The following is a 21755-nucleotide window of genomic DNA, read 5'->3' on the forward strand; positions in this document are numbered from 1 at the left end:
TGGCTCTACCAGTCCCCGAGGGGCGGGCAGGGACTGCGGGGGACGGGGGGGGGGGGGGGGGGGGGGGGGGGGGGAGGAAGGGCTGCACTCCCGGGGTGGGCAGGGGCAGGCGCTGAGGCCTCGGGGTGGGGACTAGGTGGAGGCCCGACGACGGGGTCTGTCAAGAACGGCCCGGACACCGGCGCGCAGCGAGGGTGAGACCCCAGCAGAGTCCCATTCCTTCCCCTAAACTCCCAACAGCCAGACTGGGGACCCCAACTGACTCCTGGGGAAGTCCAAGAAAAAACTTTGGGGATCTATCGAGAAGACTCTTGGCGGGATCGGACACTTCTCCCTCCGTTGTCCGCGGAAAACCTTCCCATCCTTTTACCTCCCCAGTCCCTAGGGGCCGCTCAGGCTCTGCCCTTGAGCCGGGTTGCACCTGCGCAGGGGCGGGAGAGGGGTTTCAGCCCTTATCCAAGGAGGGGACGTGAATTCTTGAAGGAATCCAGCATGTTAGTAAGACGGGGTCCAGTGCTGAGTGGAGGTGGGAGTATGGGAGGGTGAGGGGTGAAGGCTGATTTCTGAGTGTTGTTTCTGTGGGGGGCAATTTCATACTATAACCCGGAAAACAGGGTCCCAATCCACTCTGAGATCCCAGATGGCCCCTGTCCTGTTCGCACCCTCCCCCAAGGGCCTCTTGCTGCCTGGGGCAGGGGCATTGGTGTTAGAGTTAGTGGCTACTCTTAGCCCTGAGTATGAACAGCCCACACTGGCTGTTTTCCACAGGAAACAGGACCAGAGGGACAGAACAGGAAGGAAGCAGATGGGTGTGGAAGCAGGGCTGGGTGGCGCAGGACTTCTGAAGGGGGCCGGGGGGGTGCCTTGCAGGGCTGGGAAGCAATATAACTGTTATAGTCCAAATTTTGTTCCCAACCGCAAAGCTCGGTCTTATAAAGAGGACTGAGATTTGGTGAGGCCTTCCTGTGCCCAGCTGCAGTCAGAATCCATCCCAGATCTCCAAAGCAGCCTCTTCCTAGAATATCCCTTAGTTTTCTAATGTAACCTTAGGTAGGCTAACCTCAGTTTGTTTCTTTGTTTCAACTGGAAAATGGGGTAACAGAAACTACCTGATAGGATTGTTATGAGGATGCATAATATTATGTAAAATGCTAATATAGTCCCTCGCACAGAGTAAAACGTCATAGAAAAGTTGCTCTGGTTATTTTTCTTCGGAGGGTATTGTACATACCTGCCCAGAGCTCTGGCCTCGTTCTCCCTGGTCTCATCTCTGTCTTACCCACTGGGCCATGAGCTCCTTGAGGGCAGGGCCCATTCCTTTTCTACTTCAATAGTCACCCCCACCCCTCAAGATACTGTGGTCCTGCTAGGTCTGGCCCAGAGGAGGGCTGAAGAGATGTATTTAGAATTATCCGATGCAACTGGAAATTGCTGCTCTAGGTAGAATCCGCAAGCACAATATTTTCTTTTGTCCTCGGGCTTATAGACTAGATGAGGAACTGAGAGGGGCACAGGGCACAAAGAGAAACATTAGGTACTAAATCTCTCAGGGTGCAGAATGTACTTCCTTCTGGAGCTCAGGGAAGGGAGAGCTGGTACAGGCTGGAGGGGCTGGGAAGGGGTTCCTGGTGAAGTGGTCCTTTTACCTGCCCTGAGCCTACAGCTGGAAAAGGAGGGCCTGTGTTGGGAGTGCGGAGGAAGCAGGCTCACTGGGGTGTTCAGTGCACTGTCAGGAAGGGTGGGAGTTGAGGCTGGGGAGGCGGGGCTCTCTAGAAAGGCAGAATGCCCTCTCTTTCCATGATCGGCCTCCTCTTTCCTACGTCTGGGTCTTGGGAGACCCCAGAGTTTGAGCTTCAGAAATTCTGGAGCCAGAAGGCCTGGCTTCCAAGATGTGGCTCTGCCACTTAGTAGCTGTGTGACCTCCGGCATTTATCCTCTCTGACCCTCAGTTTGGCCATCTGCAAAATGGGGTCAAGAAGACCACCCACCTCACTTGGTGATTGGGAGAACTGAAGGAGACAATGCCTGCAAAGCACTTACCACTGCCTGGCATGTTGTAAGGGCCTGATTAATGGGAAGTGTTCTTGTTTTCTGGGCAGACTTTCTCACCAATGTCAGTGCTGAACTCTGGCTGGCCCCACCGAGGGGAGAGCCTCACCCCTTGGGAGCTAGGTCCGCCAGCCGACTCAGACACTGACCCAGGCCACTTGCCCAAGGAGGATCCTGAGGAAACTTCTGAGCAGGTAGTAGGAGCCCTGCCCTTCCCTCTGGCCCCAACATGTTCTCCATCCTACAGACTGACCTCCTCCCCTTTCCACCACCTGGAAGGATGTTAGCCTTTCTGCCCAACCTCCAGTGGCCCTCTTCTCTTTGCAAGGATAATCCTTGTCTCTACAGCCCCCTTGCGTCAGGATATAGGGGTCCACCACCTTCACATTCTTCACATGAATACATGTGAACTTCTTCACATGAATACACATTACTTCCTCTAGGGGGTCTGTGCTGTCCGGGCAGACTCTAGGCTTTGGCCCTAAGGAGTAAAAGGGGTGACTTAAAGCATAAGAAAGGATACCATTTGGGGGGGGAGCGGGGCCTCCCCAACCTGCCTCCATCAGAGCACAAATGCAGGAGCAGACCACCTGTCCTTGTCTTGATCTTGAAGGAGGGGGTGCTTGGAAGTTGTTCCAGATTGGAGAAGGGGTGGCAGTGAGGAGAGGAGGAAAGAAGAGGAAGGCAAACCCAACCACCCCTCTCCTGCCGCATCTCCTCAGGACCCTGAAATTCTGAGCTTGGGGCTTCCTGGCTTGGACACCAACTGGGCCCCCAACCAGCCTGGGCTTCGGATCCTCCTGCAGCAGCTGCCTCCACAGGACAGCGACGTGGGTCTCCCTCTCCCCAGCATCCCTCTTTCTCACTTCCCTCTCTTTATTTACTGTGGGGCCAGAAGCCAGAGGACACGGATCTAGGGCCTAGCTACGCTAGTAATTGAAGAAGCCATCCCACTCCAGCCCCAGCCCGAGTTTCCAAGTCCACACGGGGCAGGGGAGGGGGGGGCGGGGGGACGGGGGGAGGAGATAGCATCCCCTCTGCTTACAATGCTTAGTTGAGGAGCAAATGAGAAAATGGACATGAACGACTTTTGAAACCGATAATGGAATGTACAAATGTAGAAAGTATGGTTAAGTATTTATTAAGGCCCTGTGTGCGCCCAGACTAAAGGCTTACAGTTCACTTGGGGAGGCAAGACAGGAGAAATGTGGAATACATTGGAAAAACACAACAGAAAGCGATAGTGAGCTACAGCTCACTGGGGGGCAAGGATCTAAATATGTGGTGACAGGGCTCAGTGCTGTGGGCTGTCAGGACCTGAGTGGTGGCCATTCCTGGGGGAAAGTGAGACTGATGTAGACTTATTTCCAACTCTCTTCCCTCTTTCCCTCTCCTTCTCAATGTCCTTCTGTGCTGTTATCTTCTGCACCTCCTGGAGGTTCTAAAACCTTCCTCTGACCCGGCTAAGCGGCTAAGCCTTCTCTCTCCAATTGAACTTCAGTCTTGCCTGCTGGGGGCTCTCCCACTCACAGTGGAGGCCTGTTTTTGCAGGAGCGCTACTGCCTGGCCCTTGGGGAGGATGAGCTGGCAGAGCTGCGGCTCTTCTGTGCTCAGAGGAGGCGGGAGGCCCTGGGACAGGGGGTGGCCCTCCTGGTACCTCCCGAGCTGCCAGAACACACCTGCGAGAAGGTACGTGGTGTCCCCCCCCCCCCATTCCCCTTTGCCCTCTCACTTCTGCAGAAGGGGCTAGCTCTAGGGACTCGGGTGGGAAAAGGGGGGATGGACAGCTTGGAAAACTTGAGGAAAAAGAGAAGCCAAGTTTAGGGGTTCTCCAGTGGCGCCTGCAGTGGAGGTGGGCTTGCCAGGGGTGGGGGGGGAGAACAGTTCGGTGGGGGGTGGGATGGAAGCGCCAGGAGGGAAGCTAGGAGCATGATGCGGCCTCTGGGCAGCTGAGCATCCGCGCCCGGCAGTGCAGGGAGCGGCTGAGGCCAGGGGAGTACGGAGTGTTCGCAGCCCGGGCAGGGGAGCGGCGCTACTGGCACCGGGCTTGCTTTGCCTGCCAGGCCTGCGGCCAGGCCCTGATAAACCTCATCTACTTCTACCACGACGGGAGTCTTTACTGCGGCCGCCATCACGCAGAGCTGCTGCGGCCGCGCTGCCCGGCTTGTGACCAGGTACAGCCCCCGAAGGCGGGGGGGGGGGGGGGGGGGGTGGCGCTGGGGGAGAACTGGGAGGGTTGCCTAGGGTCCAACGTGGCAGGATGGCAGGATGTAAGGGGACACCTCTTCCAGCACTCAGGAATGGAGAACTCAGAACCAGCCTGGGACTTCTGTGTTCCCTGTGTTCTCGCTTGAGCTTTGGGCATGGGGACTTGTCTTGTACCCTCCCCGACCGCAAGCAGAGTCCCCCAGATTTTCGTGGACTAAGAATTTCTCCGGAGCAGGGAGTGTCGGACAGACGTTCATCTCAGCTTTCCTGGTGCCCAGTGCTGTGCCTGATCAGGCGAGGAACTGCCATACTGTCAGTATATGAGGCAGAGTGGAACCCTGGGTTGGGAGTCCAAGCGACCAGGGTCGCACTTCTTCAGGCTGTGCCACCTGCTAGCGGGATCCTGGCTAGGCCAATCAGCCCTCCCTGCATCCGAGAGTGGTGGAGTAGATCAGATGGGATGTCTGTAGACGACGTGCTTTAGCGTTAACTGGGTATAAGGCGTGGTTATTGGGTGAATGAATGAGCTAGTGGATGAACGAATGAATGAATGAACTGCTCTCCCTCCCTCTCCCAGCTGATCTTCTCCCGGCGCTGCACCGAGGCGGAGGGACGGCGCTGGCACGAGAACCACTTCTGCTGTCAGGACTGCGCCGGGCCCTTGGGCGGGGGACTTTATGCCCTGCCGGGGGGCGGCCCCTGCTGCCCCAGCTGCTTTGAGAGTCGCTATTCGGTTTCCGGCTCGAGCCGGGCCCAGACACTGGAAGGTAGGGCGTCCCCCGGTAAGGGAGGAGAAAGTGCAGATCAAAGGGGAAGGGGGCAGCGGCTTGGGCTGGGCTGAGGAGGGGATTCTCCCGGACTGGGACCCTCGCCCCGGTCCCACGCCGTCCCATCCCTCCAGCAGCGCCCCCGTCCCCCCCACCGCACCCCCCCGCCCCGACCCGAGCCTCGGGGCCCGCAGCTCTCACCGCGCGTCCCTGGCCGGAGCGCTCCAAGGGCCTCCCGAACCCACCCCGCGCCACCGTTGGGGCTGCGGCGCGGGACTCACTCCCGGACTGGGGACGCGGTCGCCCTCTGGTGGGCGGCGGCGGGGAGGGGCGGGGGAGCCCGATAGAGAAGTCGTGTCCGCGGCGGCGGCGCGCACGGCTCGGGGGCGGGGCGGGGCGGGGCGGGGGGGGGGGGCCGGGCCCCAACGGGGACTGGCTTCTGGGGCCCGCCCCTCTCTGATCCCGGAGCTGGAGAGTCGGGACTCTGAGATGGGCGTTTCTGACCCGGCCCGGAACAGGGGAGGCGGGTGTTGACAGAGTTGAAGAAAGGGACCGCACCCCGCTGGATGCCGCTACGGTCTCCCGAGCTGCCCTTCTCGTCGCTGCCTCCCGCTCCAGTCTGGAAACCCAGAGGGAGCTGCTTGGATCCAGTCCAAGGCAGCAGCGTCGAACGGGGCACAAGGTGGAGGCACCCACAGGGCGGGAGCAGGGCCGCCTGGAGACGCCCCTCGATGCCTGCTCCACCTGCTCCTCTTCTTCTGACTCGGAACCCGAAGGCTTTTTCTTAGGCCAGCGTCTTCCCGGGCCCTGGAAGACCCCCAGAAGCCTCCAAGCTGGGGACAGCGACACCTCCAGGAAGCACTGCACCATTTGCTAGTGGCGCAGCCCGGAGACGGGGGAGGGGGTGTGTGATCTGTGAGGTGGGAGAACGAGGCTCTCCTCCCCCTATAAAAATCCTAGACTGAACGCAGTCAAGGGCACGCCTGGGAGAGGCGGCGAGACCACAAACTTGGAGTGCTCCCTCTTAAGCCTGCGTATTCTATGACTTCTGATGGAGACTTTCTTGGGGAACCCCACCCCCCAAAGCTACGCATCCCCTGCTGAGCTAACCCCTATCCCCACCCCCACAGGCTGGGACAGCCCCATCCTCATCATCTTCCTGAGCCAATGAAGTGATCATTCAGAGACCACGTGTGGCAGTGACAGATTGGCCAGCTGAAGGCCAAGAGGGAGCCAGAGGCGGGACGCGTCCAGGCGACTGTAGTGCCAGGCCGCGCTCCTCCCCTTGAGGAGCTCGGGGACGCGCAGCCCGGGAGTTCTCCCACCCGGACGCCCGACCTCTCTGGAGCAGCTGCGCCCCCTGCCGGTCCGTAGCCGGCGGAAGTGCGAGACCGGAAGTTGCGTATCCTCCGGCGCCGACACCGTGCGTCGGGCGAGGCCTTGTGGATCCCGAGGGTACTACTATGGCTTCCAGTGGGGTCGGCGTGAGCGCCCCGGTCGCGGCGAATGAAACTCCCGAAATTCCGGACAACGTGGGAGATTGGCTTCGGGGCGTCTACCGCTTCGCCACCGACAGGAACGATTTCCGGAGGTAACCGAAGCCCGGGAACTTGTCCCTTTCTGGCCCTCCGCTCCCCTATACACACCTCCCATACTTCCCATCTTCGCCCAACCTGGCGCCTTTACATTTGCCAGCGTTTTGGCCTCGCAGTGACTCTGGCTGTGCTTTGGAGAGGTCCTTGACTGGGAGAGTTCCCGTGCGGCAGAAGCGATCTTTTCAGTTACTGGGCTGTCTACAGAATCTCACCCTGACCAGGGGGACCCGGGAAGAAGAGGTGCCAGCGCACAGGCTTTTCAGCCCTGGGCGAGTGTTTAATTGGCTTTTGCATTTGATCTCGTTAGACACAGGAACGACTGCCAAGCAAGTAACCACGTGGGTCGTGGGCAACCTGCCTTCCTAAAGATCTACCTTCCTGCAGTTCTAGAACAGTCTTTGTGCTCCCGGGAGGTTTTTCCAGGGTGGTTACTCGTGGTATGTTTCATTAAAGACAAGTGACTCAGCATAAGGTTAATCAAATATTCTTTTTCCAGGAACTTGATCCTCAATTTGGGACTTTTTGCTGCAGGCGTTTGGCTGGCCAGGAATTTGAGTGACATTGATCTAATGGCCCCTCAGCCAGGGGTATAGCCAAATAGGTAAGCAGTTAACTACTGTTCTGCGTGTCTAGGAGCCCTAAAGGCAGAGAGAAGCAATAATTTTTATCTTCTGTTTATAAAATGAAGGAGAGAGACTTGACATAAGGCCCTTGGCTACTCCTAGTTAAATATGTTTACAGACATTGCAAGAAATTTTGAGTCTCTTCCTAATTTCCCTTCAGGCTTTTACATTTCTAATGCCACCCGTTGTCCTGTCGTCTGATTGCAGACACATGGAACCCCCTGTGCTGTACTCGAACCTTCCAAAAACAGCCTCCAATCTTTGACCATCACAAGACTTTCCCTGATGGAAGTTGAAGTTTCATTCAGATGGGCACCTTCCCTTCCCGATTGCCTTTTCTTCGTTGAGCCCACTCAGAACTCCATTCTCTGGTCAGCAGTCAGGCTTCAGCCAAAGTGTTGTCCTCTGTTCTATAAAGTTCTGTACATAGGTCCAAAGTTTCTGCAGGGGGTGATTTTTGCTCTTGTCCTGAGGAATAACCTAATGGTATTTTAACAAATATTTGGAATAAAGACTGCACGCAAAGACAAATCATTTTATTCTTTTAATAAGAAACTTCGGCTTACAAAAACAAGGTGTAAAAAGTCAAGATTTACAAAAATCATAAAAACATGATTTATATTTCACACTCAAAAGAGACAGGAACAAGCCTCAAACATGGATTGTAACAGAGGTGGTTTGCTTCATATTGAAAAAAAAAAAAAAAAAGGAAACTGTAGCCATTGTACTTGATGTGAACATAAGAGGAAACTTATTTTTGAGGAATTTCCATTTTTGAGCAGAACTAGAGGAAGAAGCCATTTGGTGTTGCATAGCATTTTAGTGCACCAGGTGGGTTTTCCAGGCACCAAGGGGGCATTGTTGCTGTAATAGAGTGGGATTTGTTGGTAGAAAGAGGGCAGTGATGTGCAGGTGGAGGCAAGGTGTAAGCAAGCCTGGGCAGTGGGCACTAAAGAAACTGCTTGAGGAAGCTGCTTTCTTCCCAAGGAAATGTTTTCTGACCCTAAAAGTCATGGTAGTCCCACTGTCCAGGAGTTTGGAGTTCTTTGGAAATGGAATATGAAAGGAACTGGCATGGAAAAGACTCATGTAGGCTCAGAAAGATGTGGAAATAGAGACAAGTTCCCCATGGCCATTTTTTTCTACTTGATTTATTCTAGGTATTTTTATCCTTATTACTTTATTTTTAAAGTTTATTTAAGTAGTCTGTACACCCAACATGGGGCTCAAATTCACAATCCTGAGATCAGAAGTGAAGTCACATGATCTTCCAACTGAGCCAGCCAGGCACCCCATCTACTAGGCATTTTTAAAAATCCTGCTTTTCCATGCCAAGTCTCCTGTGGAACTAGTATGGGATTAAAGGACATGAATTGGAAAGGGAGGTCAGTATGAATGCACCACAGTGGCCTAATTGTTAGAGTTGACAGATGTCGAGCAATCTGTTCACAAAAGGTCAATAGGACAAAACAGTCCTTCTTGACCCTACCGGCATAAATCTCATTAAGAAATCTGATTGATAATTAGATTGTATATGTATTTTAAAAAGCACCATTCTCTTGTATTGATCGGGTAGGTCCCACCTGTTAGGGAAGAGTTTGAGCTGTGAATTCAGGCCTGTGGCTAGCTTACCACGAAGCCCTCACTCTCTAAGAATCTATCTATACTGGGACCACAGATGATTTGATAGTTTTGTAACTTACTGGGTGTTAAGATGAGGAAGGGTCATATACATGAGACCAAGGCTTAGGTTTGAAGCCATCACCTCCCAAATGGTGACCAGGAAGGAAACTTTTAAGCCATAGCATAGATTCTAAGCCCATTCATATCTGTATCAGACCACTAAGACAAATACCAGCACCTCCTGTCCTTCATTGATAGGAAACAGATCCTTGAAGTCGGCAACCCGATCCTACTCACAACTGAAAAGTCTATTTTAAAAGGTTTTTTAAAGTTGAAAAGAAAAATCCAGCAATGATGACATGGCAGCTTCCAAAAGCATAATTCACATTTCACTCAAAATTTAATGTTATAGCTTCATTTACTGTTAGTCAGTTTATAAAGCCATAATACTGGCATGGTAAAGTTTCATTTAAACTGGCTTCATTCCTCAAGTGTTAAGAATTTAGCAAGTAAAGCTCTCAAGTCTACAATTTCCCAAAATTTTGATGAACAGTCATTAATTTTGTAAATGAAAATGCTGGCTTTTACCATTCCAACACAACACCCTCCCCAAGGGAAGTCCATTTTACATCGGTGACGTGATATTCAGCCCTGGCTGGTTAACAGTACTATGAAAATCTCTTCTACTACCTATTTAGATTTTAAATGGAAACATGCCAGCAGAAGTAAGGAAAGAGTCCACAAAAATGACCATTTGCCTTAATGCCCTAGTGGCTATGGTGTATTTAGAGCAATGTGTGGGTTGAAAGAATAAAGTAACACTTGGTTCAAGTCAAAGCCCTAGACCAAGAGAATGGTTAAAGGTGGAAGATACAAAACTAAACTCACAGTCATATTTAGAAGGCGCTTTTTAGTTTTAGTGCTGACTTGAAAAAAAGGAACCACCACCAGGGAGGTGCATACTTACCCGGTAAAAAAAAAAAACAAAACTAAGTTGCCATGGGAGATTTTGCTCCAAAGGTACAACCTCCTCACCTAATTAGGCCAGTAATTAGGCTGAGGGAACCAGTTATCAAATGTGCTTCAAGTGGTGAGCTTTCTAAACACCCTTTGGTGAAGTCTCATGAGCTCATTGGAAACCTTAAGGTCAGAGTAAAAGGAACAGGCTATAAACAGCCCTGCAGGTGAGCAGACTGGGTCTTCTCCCCTTCCACAGCCACTCAGCACCATTCTAGTCAGCACCTGCCAGGAAAGGGGCTGGGGCGGGGGTGGCTGGGACAGGTTCTTTGAGCCTTCTCTTTTGCATATTACACAGTGCACTGGCTTGCCTTACAGTCTCAAGGTTCACATATAGGAGGTTGTGTTCTACACTGCTTCCTGAAATTTTGTGCAAAAGAACTTCAGAACTAATGAAAGTAATACCTCAGGAGGAATCATTTTTGTTTGACTTCTACCCTAAGTTGCCCAGCATTAGAAAAAAAGGCCCTTTCTGAACATTTGTGCTCTCCCAACCAGCTGGAAGGCAACCCTTCCACTTATAAGGTATAACCCGGCAAGGGTATATAGTATATGTTTAGGAAGAGGTAGCACTCCCAGCCTACCCGAAAAGGCCCGAGTTAATGTTTGGAACATAAAAGGAGTGGTGAAAAAGAATAGAGGACATAGTCTGCCTTGGAAAGCAGCCATTTGATGAATAGTGACAAATCCAAAGATTTTGGACATTACAGTAAAATTTCAGAATTTGCTGGTAATAATTATCTTTTACACACATGAAATGAAATGCTTTTACAAAGTCTGATACCAACTGTCCTTTACACTGTACAGACCCATTTGCCACTTAAAATGATACGGAGGCATCCTTTCCCTTACTTAATCTTTTCAATCCCATGCAAACCATAACTGGGTACAAGGCACCAAATGTTATGAATTGTATAAAATTAGTTCACAAAGCTTTATCAATAAGTAGAACAAACTCCATTTCCCCCTCCCTGCCTGCCCACCCACATCCCACCCCCCACACCCAACCAAGTTTTCATTCTGTCCTACTGTCGACCTCTCTCAGGCTTCTGGGGCCTGGTTAGGGCCATGCCCCACTGCCAGGCCAACCCACTTCACTAGTTCTTGCACTGGGATGGAACTGGAAGCACAGCCAGAGAAGGGAACTTGTACAATCATTGACGCTAGAAGCCTTGCCATTAAAACCAAAAATAAACTCTGCTATTGAGTCCATAGGACACATTAACACTTCTACAGTTTCTAATTTTATTCATGACATTTTAAGAGACATCTGGAAATTCTTTACAGTGTGGCACTGCCCCCCTCAGCCCGAGAGGGGACTGGATCAAAGCTGGCAAGAGCTCTGCCTGCCATTTAGTAAGAGCTTCAGTTCCTGGCTGTTGAGGGCATTCCTAATTTTTTTTTTTTTTTTTTTTTTTTTTTTTTTAACACTAGCATGGATGCTCATCTCCGAGGCAACCACAAGGATGAGGGTCAAGCTAGATTGAGGTAAAGATCCTTTTTGAGGGCCAGGGTGCATTCATCTTGGCTGGCTACAGCAGAAAGTAAACACACCAGCCAACTACAAAGGGTTCCTGGAACGGGACTCTAACTACTTGCCTGGGAGAAGCAGGCCCGTAAGGTTCAGTTAGGAGATCTTGGGTTTGATTTGGCAGCATCTAGTCAACTTCTACCTGGTTCTTATTTTCTTCTCTTTAGAATGTTTCGATTTAAAGTAACATGCAACTAAGAAATCCATCTACTTCCAATATGCAAATAAATTAAAGGCAAAGGGACACTTCCCTCACAATAGCCATCGGCTTATGCAGCAGGGAACTCTTTAATAAAAATCTCCATAAATACTAACTTCTCAACAGCGTCTAGTGCTGCTGCCTCTGGGTACCTGAGGTGTCTGTGACTGCAGGGGCACCTTCGAGAGTTTGCAGCTCAGCGAGGACTCTAGTGGTTTCTGGTCCAACTCCCTTTAAACCATTTTATTAATTTGATATGTGGGTGCTCAGCTAAGTTAAGCACTTATTTTACAAAATCCTTAAATCTGCTTAATAATTCTTATAAATATTTGGTATAAAACTATTTTTAAAAATTAAGTTTGAAGATCTTTTAATTTTCCATTAAATGTTCATTTTTCTGAAGTATTTCCCCCTAGACAGCCTGAGGGATGAAGTAGCTGCTCTATTAGTTCTTTTCCATTTGTAAGTTCTCTTTTTCTAGAATAATAAGTACAGCATTCAAAGAAAGATGAGGCACAATTTATATTTTCCTTTCCTTCTTACTCTCTCTCTCTTTTTTTGAGTTAATGGGCTTTTCCATTGCCACAAAAAAGTCTTCACCAATCCTGCCAACTTAAAAAACGTGGATCTAGAGAGTATACCTTTACATCAGAGCCTCTGGCAGCAAGGGCAGCTGTGACACTTTAAAACAGTGTCCAGGAGAGGGTGAGCCCTGGGCCAAGCTTATACAAAAAAGCCTGCAGTAGACAATATAAACCAAACAGCATAAAAAATGCCATACGCTATCGCTTCCAAATAAAAGCTAAATATTACAGAAACCTCACAGTGTTGGAAAAAGCAAGTTTAATTTAAAATATATAGTCGCTCCCCCTTATCAGGGTGAGCCATTTTCTGTCTGAATTTCCTCCATGTCTCAGTGCTGTCTGTCAGGTCCTACGGGAGAGTTCATCTCAAAAGAGGTCAACAGCAAATGCTACAGACCTGCTCTGGAAATGGGGCTCACCAACACCCCTAAGCTACGACCCTCATTCTTTACCCTCTCTTGTCCCAACCTCCCACCCTTCCCCAAACTCCCTCCACATCTGCTTCCTTCAAGTGACAACTGTATTCCTACCTGAATTGAAATGTTCGTATGATACACTCAGTCAAAAGATGAGCATTCATAATGACAGGTTGAGGCAGACTTCAGCAGCCCCCACGATGAGACTTCTGGTTTACGTTCACTTTTACTGGTGAGTCTAACTGAAGGATTGAGAAGGGAAATTCAGTGGTGCCTGATGGGGTGGAGGGTTTCCATCATTCCACTTAGAAACTGATCCAGTATAAAAACAAAGATGTATTTTACTAGCACTTAAGGACAGGGCACTCTTTTTTTCTCTGATGAATTGAGTGTAGTCAGATAAAGAAACAGTAGGGATTATCAGATTTAGGAGGAAATAGGCCAGGGCCAGCAGCAGTGAACTGTTCGGACCTATGGGGGCAGATTCCTTAGCCCTAGGCAAGCAGAAATTCCCAAACCTTGTGTTGAACAAAAATGTTCTAGCCCTCTAGGTGCCAGAAAGAAGCTGCAGGCTAAGAAAAGCTGCATGCTGCATGGAGGTGAGGGCAGGTGACAGGCATTCAGATACGGCCTGGACCACCGGCTATCCCTCCCTCTCTCCTCAACTGAGTTCTGAGAAAGCCTCAGACAACTGACCTAAACACCAATTTAAACCAAACCATGTGCTTGCCCTACACCTGAACCAGGGATGTGCTACAGAACTGGGTAGCCAGGAATGCCCTTAGGCTCAGCATGCAAGAAAGAACATGTCAGGGACAATGTATTGCTTCCCCATATGAACTGCTCCTTCTTTAGAATAGAGGGTTGTTCACACCAGTCTCAGAAGATGTGGAATGATTAAGTGACAGCAGCAGTGGCAGCCAGGGAGGGTCGGTCACTGGAAAAATCTCCCATTCTGCATGGGGGAAATTTGCTCTATGCATCTCATTCCACTCTTCCACTGCTATCCTCTAAAAAAGGAAGTCTGCATGTTTTGAACCCCTGATGGTTACTTCCTTTGTAGGAACAAATCCTTATTATTCACCTCCTGCCCTGGAACCAATCTCATCCAGCAAGCTGCCAGCCCAGGGCCCCACCTCATGTGCTCTGTCCTGGGCTCCTCACAACAGGAGGGTTCCTCTGGCGTTGCAGGAGGTCCTGATTAGTGGGGGTCACAGAATGGAAAGAAAACATGGCTGCTCTCCTCGCTGCATATGATCAATTTTCTCCCTCTTTCCTCCACCCAGATCCTCTATATTCAGAAGCAACTGATGAAAGAATCTTCATAGAAGTTACTCCTTTTGATTTATCAAAGAGGGAATTCCCAAATCCATTCAAAAGAAAGGTGACTACAGATTTTAGGATAGGATAGGAAGTCACCTGGCACCTTCTGCTGTAGTCCCAGTGAGGCAAACCTAGCAATCTGTTCCTGCACTAAACCTTATTTCCTATAAGAGGAAAGATGTATGAATACCAACAGTTTAAAAGCAAGCCAGTCCTTGATACATGCCTCCCATTCAGGGGAAGGTCCGTGGTCTGCCCTCATCGTTGTTGCTGGGCTGCACCTGAGCTTGGAGTTGGGTTTCTGAAATTCTTGCATTGCCCTGAACTGTTCTTTGAGTGTAAAAAAGGATGTAGGCTTGAGTTTTGCACACTTCCTCGACACTGCATACATTCAGCTTTGAGTCATTGCAGTGGACCCAAAAACCTAGGAAACCAAAGGAAAGAAAGAGAGAAAATGACTATCCAACTTGTATTTCCAGTTAGCAGGCAAAACCAGGAGATGAAGAAAGGGACAGAGGAGTTCTGAATAGAGCCAACCCGATTGTTGGTGGTGGGGAAAGACAGGTAAATGAAACCAACAGACTTCCCTGCAGCCACTGGCTTTAACCCCATCAAACCCCACCACAATACTAACAATATTGACTGACTGTAATTTTTGTCCTACTTTTATTCAGGCTTTTCCATTGTCTGTTAGGGCCTCTACAAAAACAGACTGAAGACTAGGGGCTAAGAGATGGGAAGAGGAGGAGGAGGAGGAGAAGTGAAATGCAAATGGAGGAGCGATAAAAGGAAAATTTAGAAGCAATAAAAAGTTATTTTACTCTGGCTGCCTCAAGGGCTAAGGGGTTAATTACTGAAAACACGTCCGCAGCCCATGTGCCTCAGTACAATACCTGGGAGACTGTGCTCTGGGTACGAGGACTGAAAGCTCCTTGGGAGAGCCCTTGTATCCCCACACCTCCCATGGTAAGGATATAGTAAGCACTCTTTAAATGTCTTCAGCTTTATTATGAGCTGGGGCTAATGAGATTCATACATTAGCTCCATGAGGTTAGGTAAGCCATAGCATTTCTGCATAACCACGAAGGAAACAGGTCTGCAGAAGCATTAATAATAGAATGTCCAGGGGTGTCTGGGTGGCTCAGTCGATTAAGCATCCGACTTCGGCTCAGGTCATGATCTCACAGTTTGTGAGTTCGAGCCCTGTGTCAGGCTCTGTGCTGACAGCTCAGAGCCTGGAACCTGCTTTGAATTCTGTGTCTCGCTCTCTCTCTCTCTCTCTCTCTCTCAAAAATAAATAAACATTAAAAATAATTTTTAAAAAAATAATAGAACATCTAACATTAATTGAGCATTATGTGCTAGGGACCATGCTAAGTACTTTTACATGTGTCAGTTCCTGTCAATTCTTAGGGCAATCTTATGTTGTCACTTGGTGATATATCCAAAATTTGAATCCAACTTTCGTAATTTTTTCCACTGGATTTTAATGTATGCAATATCCCTCTAAAGATGAAATAAAAGGAAAGTGATGGAATGTGGACAAACCAACCCTCTTCCGTGTCCCCCACCCCACAGAGTAAAGCGCACGCACCTCCCTCTGTGTTGTAGCAATAGGCTGTGTAGTGTCCTGAGCCAAACCCTTTCCCGTGATGCATGACCACTGCGGAGAGATCATAGGCAAAGGTCTCTTTGTCAAGAGAGGAGAGCATGTCCCTGCAGCAGTAAGGTTCCATGTTTAATACCTGGTCAAAGACGACATGGACCCCAATCTTCTCTCGATGATTACGGCCAGACCACCTAAAACATAGACATAAATTTCTTACTAGTAAAAAATAGCATATGCTATCATAGGCAGAGGAAGGTAAAACAAGAGAAATGAGAAAACTTAACCTTCCAGATTTGGTTTTTGCATCAATAAAACAGTGATCAGTATCCACATATATTTCCTGTGAATGTTCCATGATGTACTCTGAAACTAGAAATCCCTAAAATAACCTTGTTGTCATTTACTGCCTGCCTTTTTTTTTTTTTCCAGATTATATCATGCTAGATTCTGAAGATGACTCTATGTAAGCCCAAGGGAGGCTAAAAAATCTTTAAGCATGGACACCCAGTGCAGGCTAGCTGGTTAAGCAGGGCTGTAAGGGCTAAAGCCCTGTCCCCAGTTCCAACATTTAATCGCCACAGAAAAGTGCAAGGTCTCTAGGGAACAGGCTTCCCCTCCCAATACCAAAGCCTTTGAAGCAGCTATCCCCACAGCTCACAGCCACCCGGAAGGCCCCAGAGCAAGCTCACCTGAATCTTTTAAGGTGCAGCCGGAGGACCTGAGGTAGTCTGTAGATCATTAACTGCTTTCTAGCTTCACTCAGAACAAGGGGTTTTGGATTGGATTTTCGTCGTTTGCCTATATGGTTTGGGAAGGTAGAAGACACAGATTGTGAGGAGTCTCATTCTTTCCTAGCTATGGCAGAGATAATGACTTGCCACTCAATATGCATTCTCCTTATCTCTCAGTATTTGAACCTCAGTTTCATTTGGGACAGCAATGTGGCCCTCTGTAAGACTGCATAACCCAGCCTCCTGTGCCTGCCTGGTGTGGCCACGGCAGTTCTGCCAGAGATGAAAGGGATGATTGTGTGGCACCCTTGGGATGACTGCAACTGCCCAAACTGCTCTTGGACCAACAGGTAACCTCGGGGATGGAAACCCTAGTCAAGTTGAAAGGTGGAAGGAGCTTGGGTCCCAAGTGACCATGCAGCTGCCATGCTGGCCCCTGAATATTCTTCAGACTTCTTTTTACATAACAGAAAAAACAAACAAACAAACAACTAAAACTTGTTTCAAGTCATTATTGTTTCAGTTGACTGAAAAACAAACCTAATCCTGATATATCCACTTCTAAGATTTTGCATCAGCAACCTCCAAAACTGATACAGGTTTAGGGTGGTATACTCCTGATACCATATATTCATTAATGGAATATAATGGAAGGTCACTGCAACAATAGGCACACAGAATAGATGCATATGTTGGGGTTCTTTGCCTTTATATATGGGCTTATAACTTAAATTAGGATGCACCAAAATGTAATTTTTAAAGGTTTTTGTTTTCCTCAGGTAGGTCTAATTCTGTTTCCTGCTCACAGCTGGTTTTATGCCATTCAAAACTCTATCTTCCGTTTTCTCTCCTGTGAAATGGGGAATAATGCATGTATTTCAGGCTTAGGAAAAACGTAAGATGATACAGGATTACCAAAGGACAGAATATTTATTTGTTTATTTATGTTTATTTATCTTTGAGAGAGACAGAGTGTGAGTGGCGGAGGGGCAGAGAGAGAGGGAGACACAAAATCCAAAGCAGCTCCAGGCTCTGAGCTGTCTGCACAGAACCTGACGCGGGGCTCGAACTCAAAGCCATGAGATCACGACCTGAGCCGAAGTTGGATGCTCAACTGACTGAGCCACCCAGGCATCCCAGGACAGAATATTTTAACAGATTCTTTTTTTCAGCATGATTTGTTTGTGGCATATATAAACATTTAGAAAAGAAACTGCTGGTTTTATAGTTTTATGCTATACCTAGTTTTTGAAACATTTTCTTGGATAAGCACATTGCTGGACATGTAGGACAAGGTGGACAGGCTGGCCAAATTCATCCAGTCCAAAGCAGAACCAGTGCTCAGACTCTAATTTTGTTTCTGAAGCTACTGAATTGTGAGGAGAATGCATTTCTTTTTTTTTTTTTTTTTCCTAATATTTATTTATTTTGGGGAGAGTGCAAGTGGGGGAGGGGCAAAGAGAGCAGGACAGAGGATCCAAAGTGGACTCTGTGCTGACAGTCTGACAGCAGTGAGCCCAGCGTGGGGCTTGAAGTCAGAAACTGAGCCAAAGTCAGATGCCCAACTGACTGAATTACCCAGGTGCCCCGAGGAGAATGCATTTCTAAATTACATCAAATAGGGGCACCTGGGTGGCTCAGTCAGTTAAGTGTCCGACTTCAGCTCAAGTCATGGTCTCACGGTTTGTGAGTTCGAGCCCTGTGTCAGGCTCTGTGCTGACAGCTCAGAGCCTGGAGCCTGCTTCACATTCTGTGTCTCCCTCTCTCTCTGCCCCTGCCCCACTCGTGTTCTGTCTCAAAAAATAAAACAAATGTTAAAAAAATAATACATCACATCAAATAAACCACGGAAGTAAAGTTCTCTTAATTTCCATCAGAAGCCTTCTCTGAAACCACTTATAGACAACCACTCAGTTATTATATTAACTAGACTGGTGCATGGATGGGAATATAAAATTAGTGGTCCACTGTGGTGCCTGCTAATTGTTTTTGAGCTATCATGGTCTCAATGTCTGAAGAGCCTGACATCTGATTCTAAGTTGTACCTATACCATTCATGAAAGGTAGCAGATCACAGCCAGACGACGCTTCACAGAGCTTCCTGTGACAACAGGATGTGAAGCTGCTGGTTTCACAGCAGACTGCAGCAGAATGAGCGTGCCATAGGACCTTTGACTAGGGCTGGTGGTCATGACATGTAGGGGCATGAACAGAAAGAATCCAAAGAGGGGCCTGGCCTTATTTTACATTCTGATTCACCAGCAGATTTTCAAAAATTATTGCAGCTCTGCCTGGGAACCCTGGCAGTGACTGCCACTCTCAGTAGAGGGAGTATGTGAGCTAAGATGAACACAATATAGAAACTGGCTTTGTTTCCCTAAAATGAAATTCACAAAGAAAAAGAAATGACTGATTCAACGGAGATTGATCAGTTCTGTCTCCATTTGATTAAGCTGGCCACATAGAGAGCGAGAAGACTGATAGTTTTGAAACTTCACAAACAACAAAAATACATCTTGTACTTTCGCCATAGATTCCCTTCCCTATTTGAACTCGCCTAGAGAAATCCTGGAAATTGGCACATCTGGCAACCAGAAAAACATGCCTTTCTTGCAAAAATAAATACAAAATATTTCTTACCTAATCTATCATGTCTGAGAATGATGAAGTTCAGCTTTTAACATCCGTCTGTTCCTTACAAGTAAGAAGCTTTAAGAACCACTATCTTAAGAAAACCAAATAGGGAGCACCTGGGTGGCTTAGTCAGTTGCGTGTCCAACTTAGGCGCGGGTCATGATCTCGTGGTTCGTGGGTTTGAGCCCCGCATGGGGCTCTGTACTGACATCTCGGAGGCTGGAGCCTGCTTCAGATTCTGTCTCCCTCTGTCTGCCCCTCCCTGCTACACTCTCTCTCTCAAAAATAGACATTAAAAAAAAAAAAAAAGAAAACCAAATAGATACTGCTCTTAATAAGATAATTTAGGTCACTATCTTTATATCTCAATGAGGAACAGGGCAGGTGACTCTATAGTCAACCAAGTACAGCATTCTAAAATGGCAAAATGGGGGCACCTGGGTGGCCCAGTTGGTTAAATGTCTGATTCTTGATTTCCATTTAAGTCATGATCTCATGGTTCGTGGGACCGAGTCCCATGTCAGGCTCTGTGCTGACAGCGCAGAACCTGCTTGGGTTCTCTCTCATCCTCTCTCTCTGCCCCTCTGCTGCTCATGTGTTCTCTCTCTCTCTCAAAATAAATAAATGTTAAAAAAAAAATAAGTGGCAAAATTATATCAAGTATGACTTTTGATTTTTGTTCTGATTCTTCAAGGGCAACATGTTTCCCACTATTTACTATTTTAACGTTTATTTATTTTTGGGACAGAGAGAGACAGAGCATGAACGGGCGAGGGGCAGAGAGAGAGGGAGACACAGAACTGGAAACAGGCTCCAGGCTCTGAGCCATCAGCCCAGAGCCCGACGCGGGGCTCGAACTCACGGACCGCGAGATCGTGACCTGGCTGAAGTCGGACGCCCAACCGACTGCGCCACCCAGGCGCCCCCCACTATTTACTATTTTAAAGACGATATGCAAACATACTAAGAAGGGTCATCATAAGATTGTGGTTCCCAAAACTTGTAGTCCAAATTATTTTATGGCTGCAAATTGATTTCAAGATATGTACACAATCCATTAATTTTAGCTTCCAAATCTTGACATGCCAAAAAACCCAAACATGAGTTTCCAAGTTTGCTCTGTATTCCCTCTGTATGTGCTGGGTTAGCAAAAGCATTGAGTGTTAGTGTGGCAAGACAGGAGGAGGTCTGCGTCAGATGTCTACGTAACTACATGGAAAGAGTTCCACTTTAAATTAGAGCCATGGCAGAGATACTTTATGACCTCCTTCCCCCACTTCCCCAAATGCATGGCATGTGAAGGCATGTGAAAACAAATGCAGAAAGTAACCATGAAGCTGATGCACCTTACGACTTGCTTTCTTGGTCTCCTACCAATCTTTAGCATCAATTCTGACAGACTTGAAATCTACAAATTCGGTACAAAAATACACATTTCTGATACCGTAACCCTCACACAGGCTATGCCACCTGACTTTAGATGAAATAAGAACTGTCAAATCTATATTCATGAATTTAAGTAGGACCCTTGTAGCACTAGGAAGCAAGTACTAACATTCTTAGAGTCCCCATTTCAGGATCCTTTCAATGCCTCCCAAGATAACAACTAATGTCAATCACAGCAGGAGTCAAAGGAAGCCCAACACCTAGGTTTTGTTTTGTTTTTTAACATACGACGTCAACATGCTTGTTTTCAGGAAAATGGGAGGAAAAAAAGTCTTTAAAAGATGCTTTAAAACCACTCAGAATTATCATTGTTACTTTTAACGAAAAGGGCAAAAGCAGCATCTTAAATTGATATTTCAGGTGCACACCCACCTCTCCCCCTCCACTTCCACCTCCCAGCACTCACTGTTACACTGGTCACAAGCGTAGATTCTCCCTTCCAGGGCCTCTGTCTCTGTGAACTTGGCCAGCATCTCAGTGAGCAGGCACTCAGTCTGATTCAAAGGGACCAACCCCTTTTCTATGCAGTGATACCGTTCAGGGAATTCCAGGGACAAATCCCAAAAGGGCTCAATGGTATTGGATTTGTAATTGCATGATACACATGTGACCTAGAATGAAAAGATTGATTCACAGGTTATATAATCTCCATGCTTCCCACATACACTTTTGCTCGATTTACAGAAAACACATAACCTACCAAAACTAAGTGTAGTTTTCAAAAAAATCTTTTACTGTAATACTAAAATAATAACTTTAAGAGCATTAGAGCATATTACTTCTGGTATACATTGCTAACTATGACGCTAGCTGGAACTGATAAACTACACAGCACAGGTTATTACCTTCCCCTTTCTCTCTTCTCTTCTCCCAAAGCATGCTCTACCATTCAATGCTATGGTAGTACAGACCAATAGTTATCATGGGAATATTCACAGATCGGTCTGAGATAATTGGCAGATTCCTGTCTGCTTCTCTCATCCTCACTTCTTCATCCAGACTTTGCTCCTTCCACCCACTCCAACTTGCCTCTCTTTTTTGCCTTTGTTTCTTGCAGTATCCCTACACAGATCCTTGTATTCAAAGAGCCTCAGGGTACCTTATTAGACCTCCTCTCCCCCATAACCTTCCTGATGCACCTTTCTTCCTGTGGACCCTCAGGGTGTAGAGGAAGTGCCCGTAAATACTTCCCCTTTCACATACTAAAAAAAAGCCTAAATAAACCTTCTCTTCCATTCCATTCATCACTCTTTTAAAACTGTAAACACCAAGACACAAACTTCAGTAGCATAATGTAGAAGTTTCACCTCAATCTCTTAAGTTGTCCAGTTTTTTAACTCTAAAAATTCTTTCTGCACAAAGTTCTATCTATGAGTCTTGGCTTATGTCCCTACATGCTA

The 21755-nt window shown here is 47.8% G+C and overlaps 3 protein-coding genes across 6 annotated transcripts in view; 2 read left to right on the top strand and 1 right to left on the bottom strand.

Moving 5' to 3' along the window:
- Positions 1-109: 109 nt before the first annotated feature.
- On the top strand, positions 110-5908 carry PRICKLE4 (prickle planar cell polarity protein 4). Of its 2 annotated transcripts, XM_043591383.1 has the most exons (7): positions 110-194; positions 2100-2243; positions 2772-2879; positions 3601-3738; positions 4020-4223; positions 4835-5024; positions 5543-5908. In XM_043591383.1, exons 2-7 carry the CDS (start codon positions 2112-2114, stop codon positions 5899-5901), a joined length of 1131 nt encoding a protein of 376 aa, XP_043447318.1. In that variant the 5' UTR covers positions 110-194; positions 2100-2111; the 3' UTR covers positions 5902-5908. The 2 variants fall into 2 exon arrangements, with proteins under 2 accessions (XP_043447318.1, XP_043447317.1); XM_043591382.1 differs by having other exon boundaries at positions 115-2243.
- A 464-nt stretch (positions 5909-6372) lies between these two features.
- Positions 6373-7773, top strand: TOMM6 (translocase of outer mitochondrial membrane 6). The gene is made up of 3 exons (XM_043591391.1): positions 6373-6615; positions 7116-7220; positions 7450-7773. The coding sequence occupies exons 1-2, from the start codon at positions 6488-6490 to the stop codon at positions 7210-7212; spliced, it is 225 nt and encodes a 74-aa protein (XP_043447326.1). The 5' UTR covers positions 6373-6487; the 3' UTR covers positions 7213-7220; positions 7450-7773.
- A 3340-nt stretch (positions 7774-11113) lies between these two features.
- Positions 11114-21755, bottom strand: part of USP49 (ubiquitin specific peptidase 49) — a 93058-nt gene continuing 82416 nt past the window's right edge. For all 3 annotated transcript variants that reach the window (XM_043591378.1, XM_043591380.1, XM_043591379.1), the window contains exons 5-8: positions 20762-20966; positions 16234-16342; positions 15530-15735; positions 11114-14359 (exon numbers count right to left, since the gene is read on the bottom strand). In XM_043591378.1, the coding sequence (XP_043447313.1) occupies positions 14169-14359; positions 15530-15735; positions 16234-16342; positions 20762-20966 (711 nt within the window). In that variant the 3' untranslated portion in view covers positions 11114-14168. The remainder of the gene's footprint in view (positions 14360-15529; positions 15736-16233; positions 16343-20761; positions 20967-21755) is intronic.

This window comes from Prionailurus bengalensis, chromosome B2 (genome assembly GCF_016509475.1).
Source record: "Prionailurus bengalensis isolate Pbe53 chromosome B2, Fcat_Pben_1.1_paternal_pri, whole genome shotgun sequence".
NCBI classification, from domain to species: domain Eukaryota; kingdom Metazoa; phylum Chordata; class Mammalia; order Carnivora; family Felidae; genus Prionailurus; species Prionailurus bengalensis.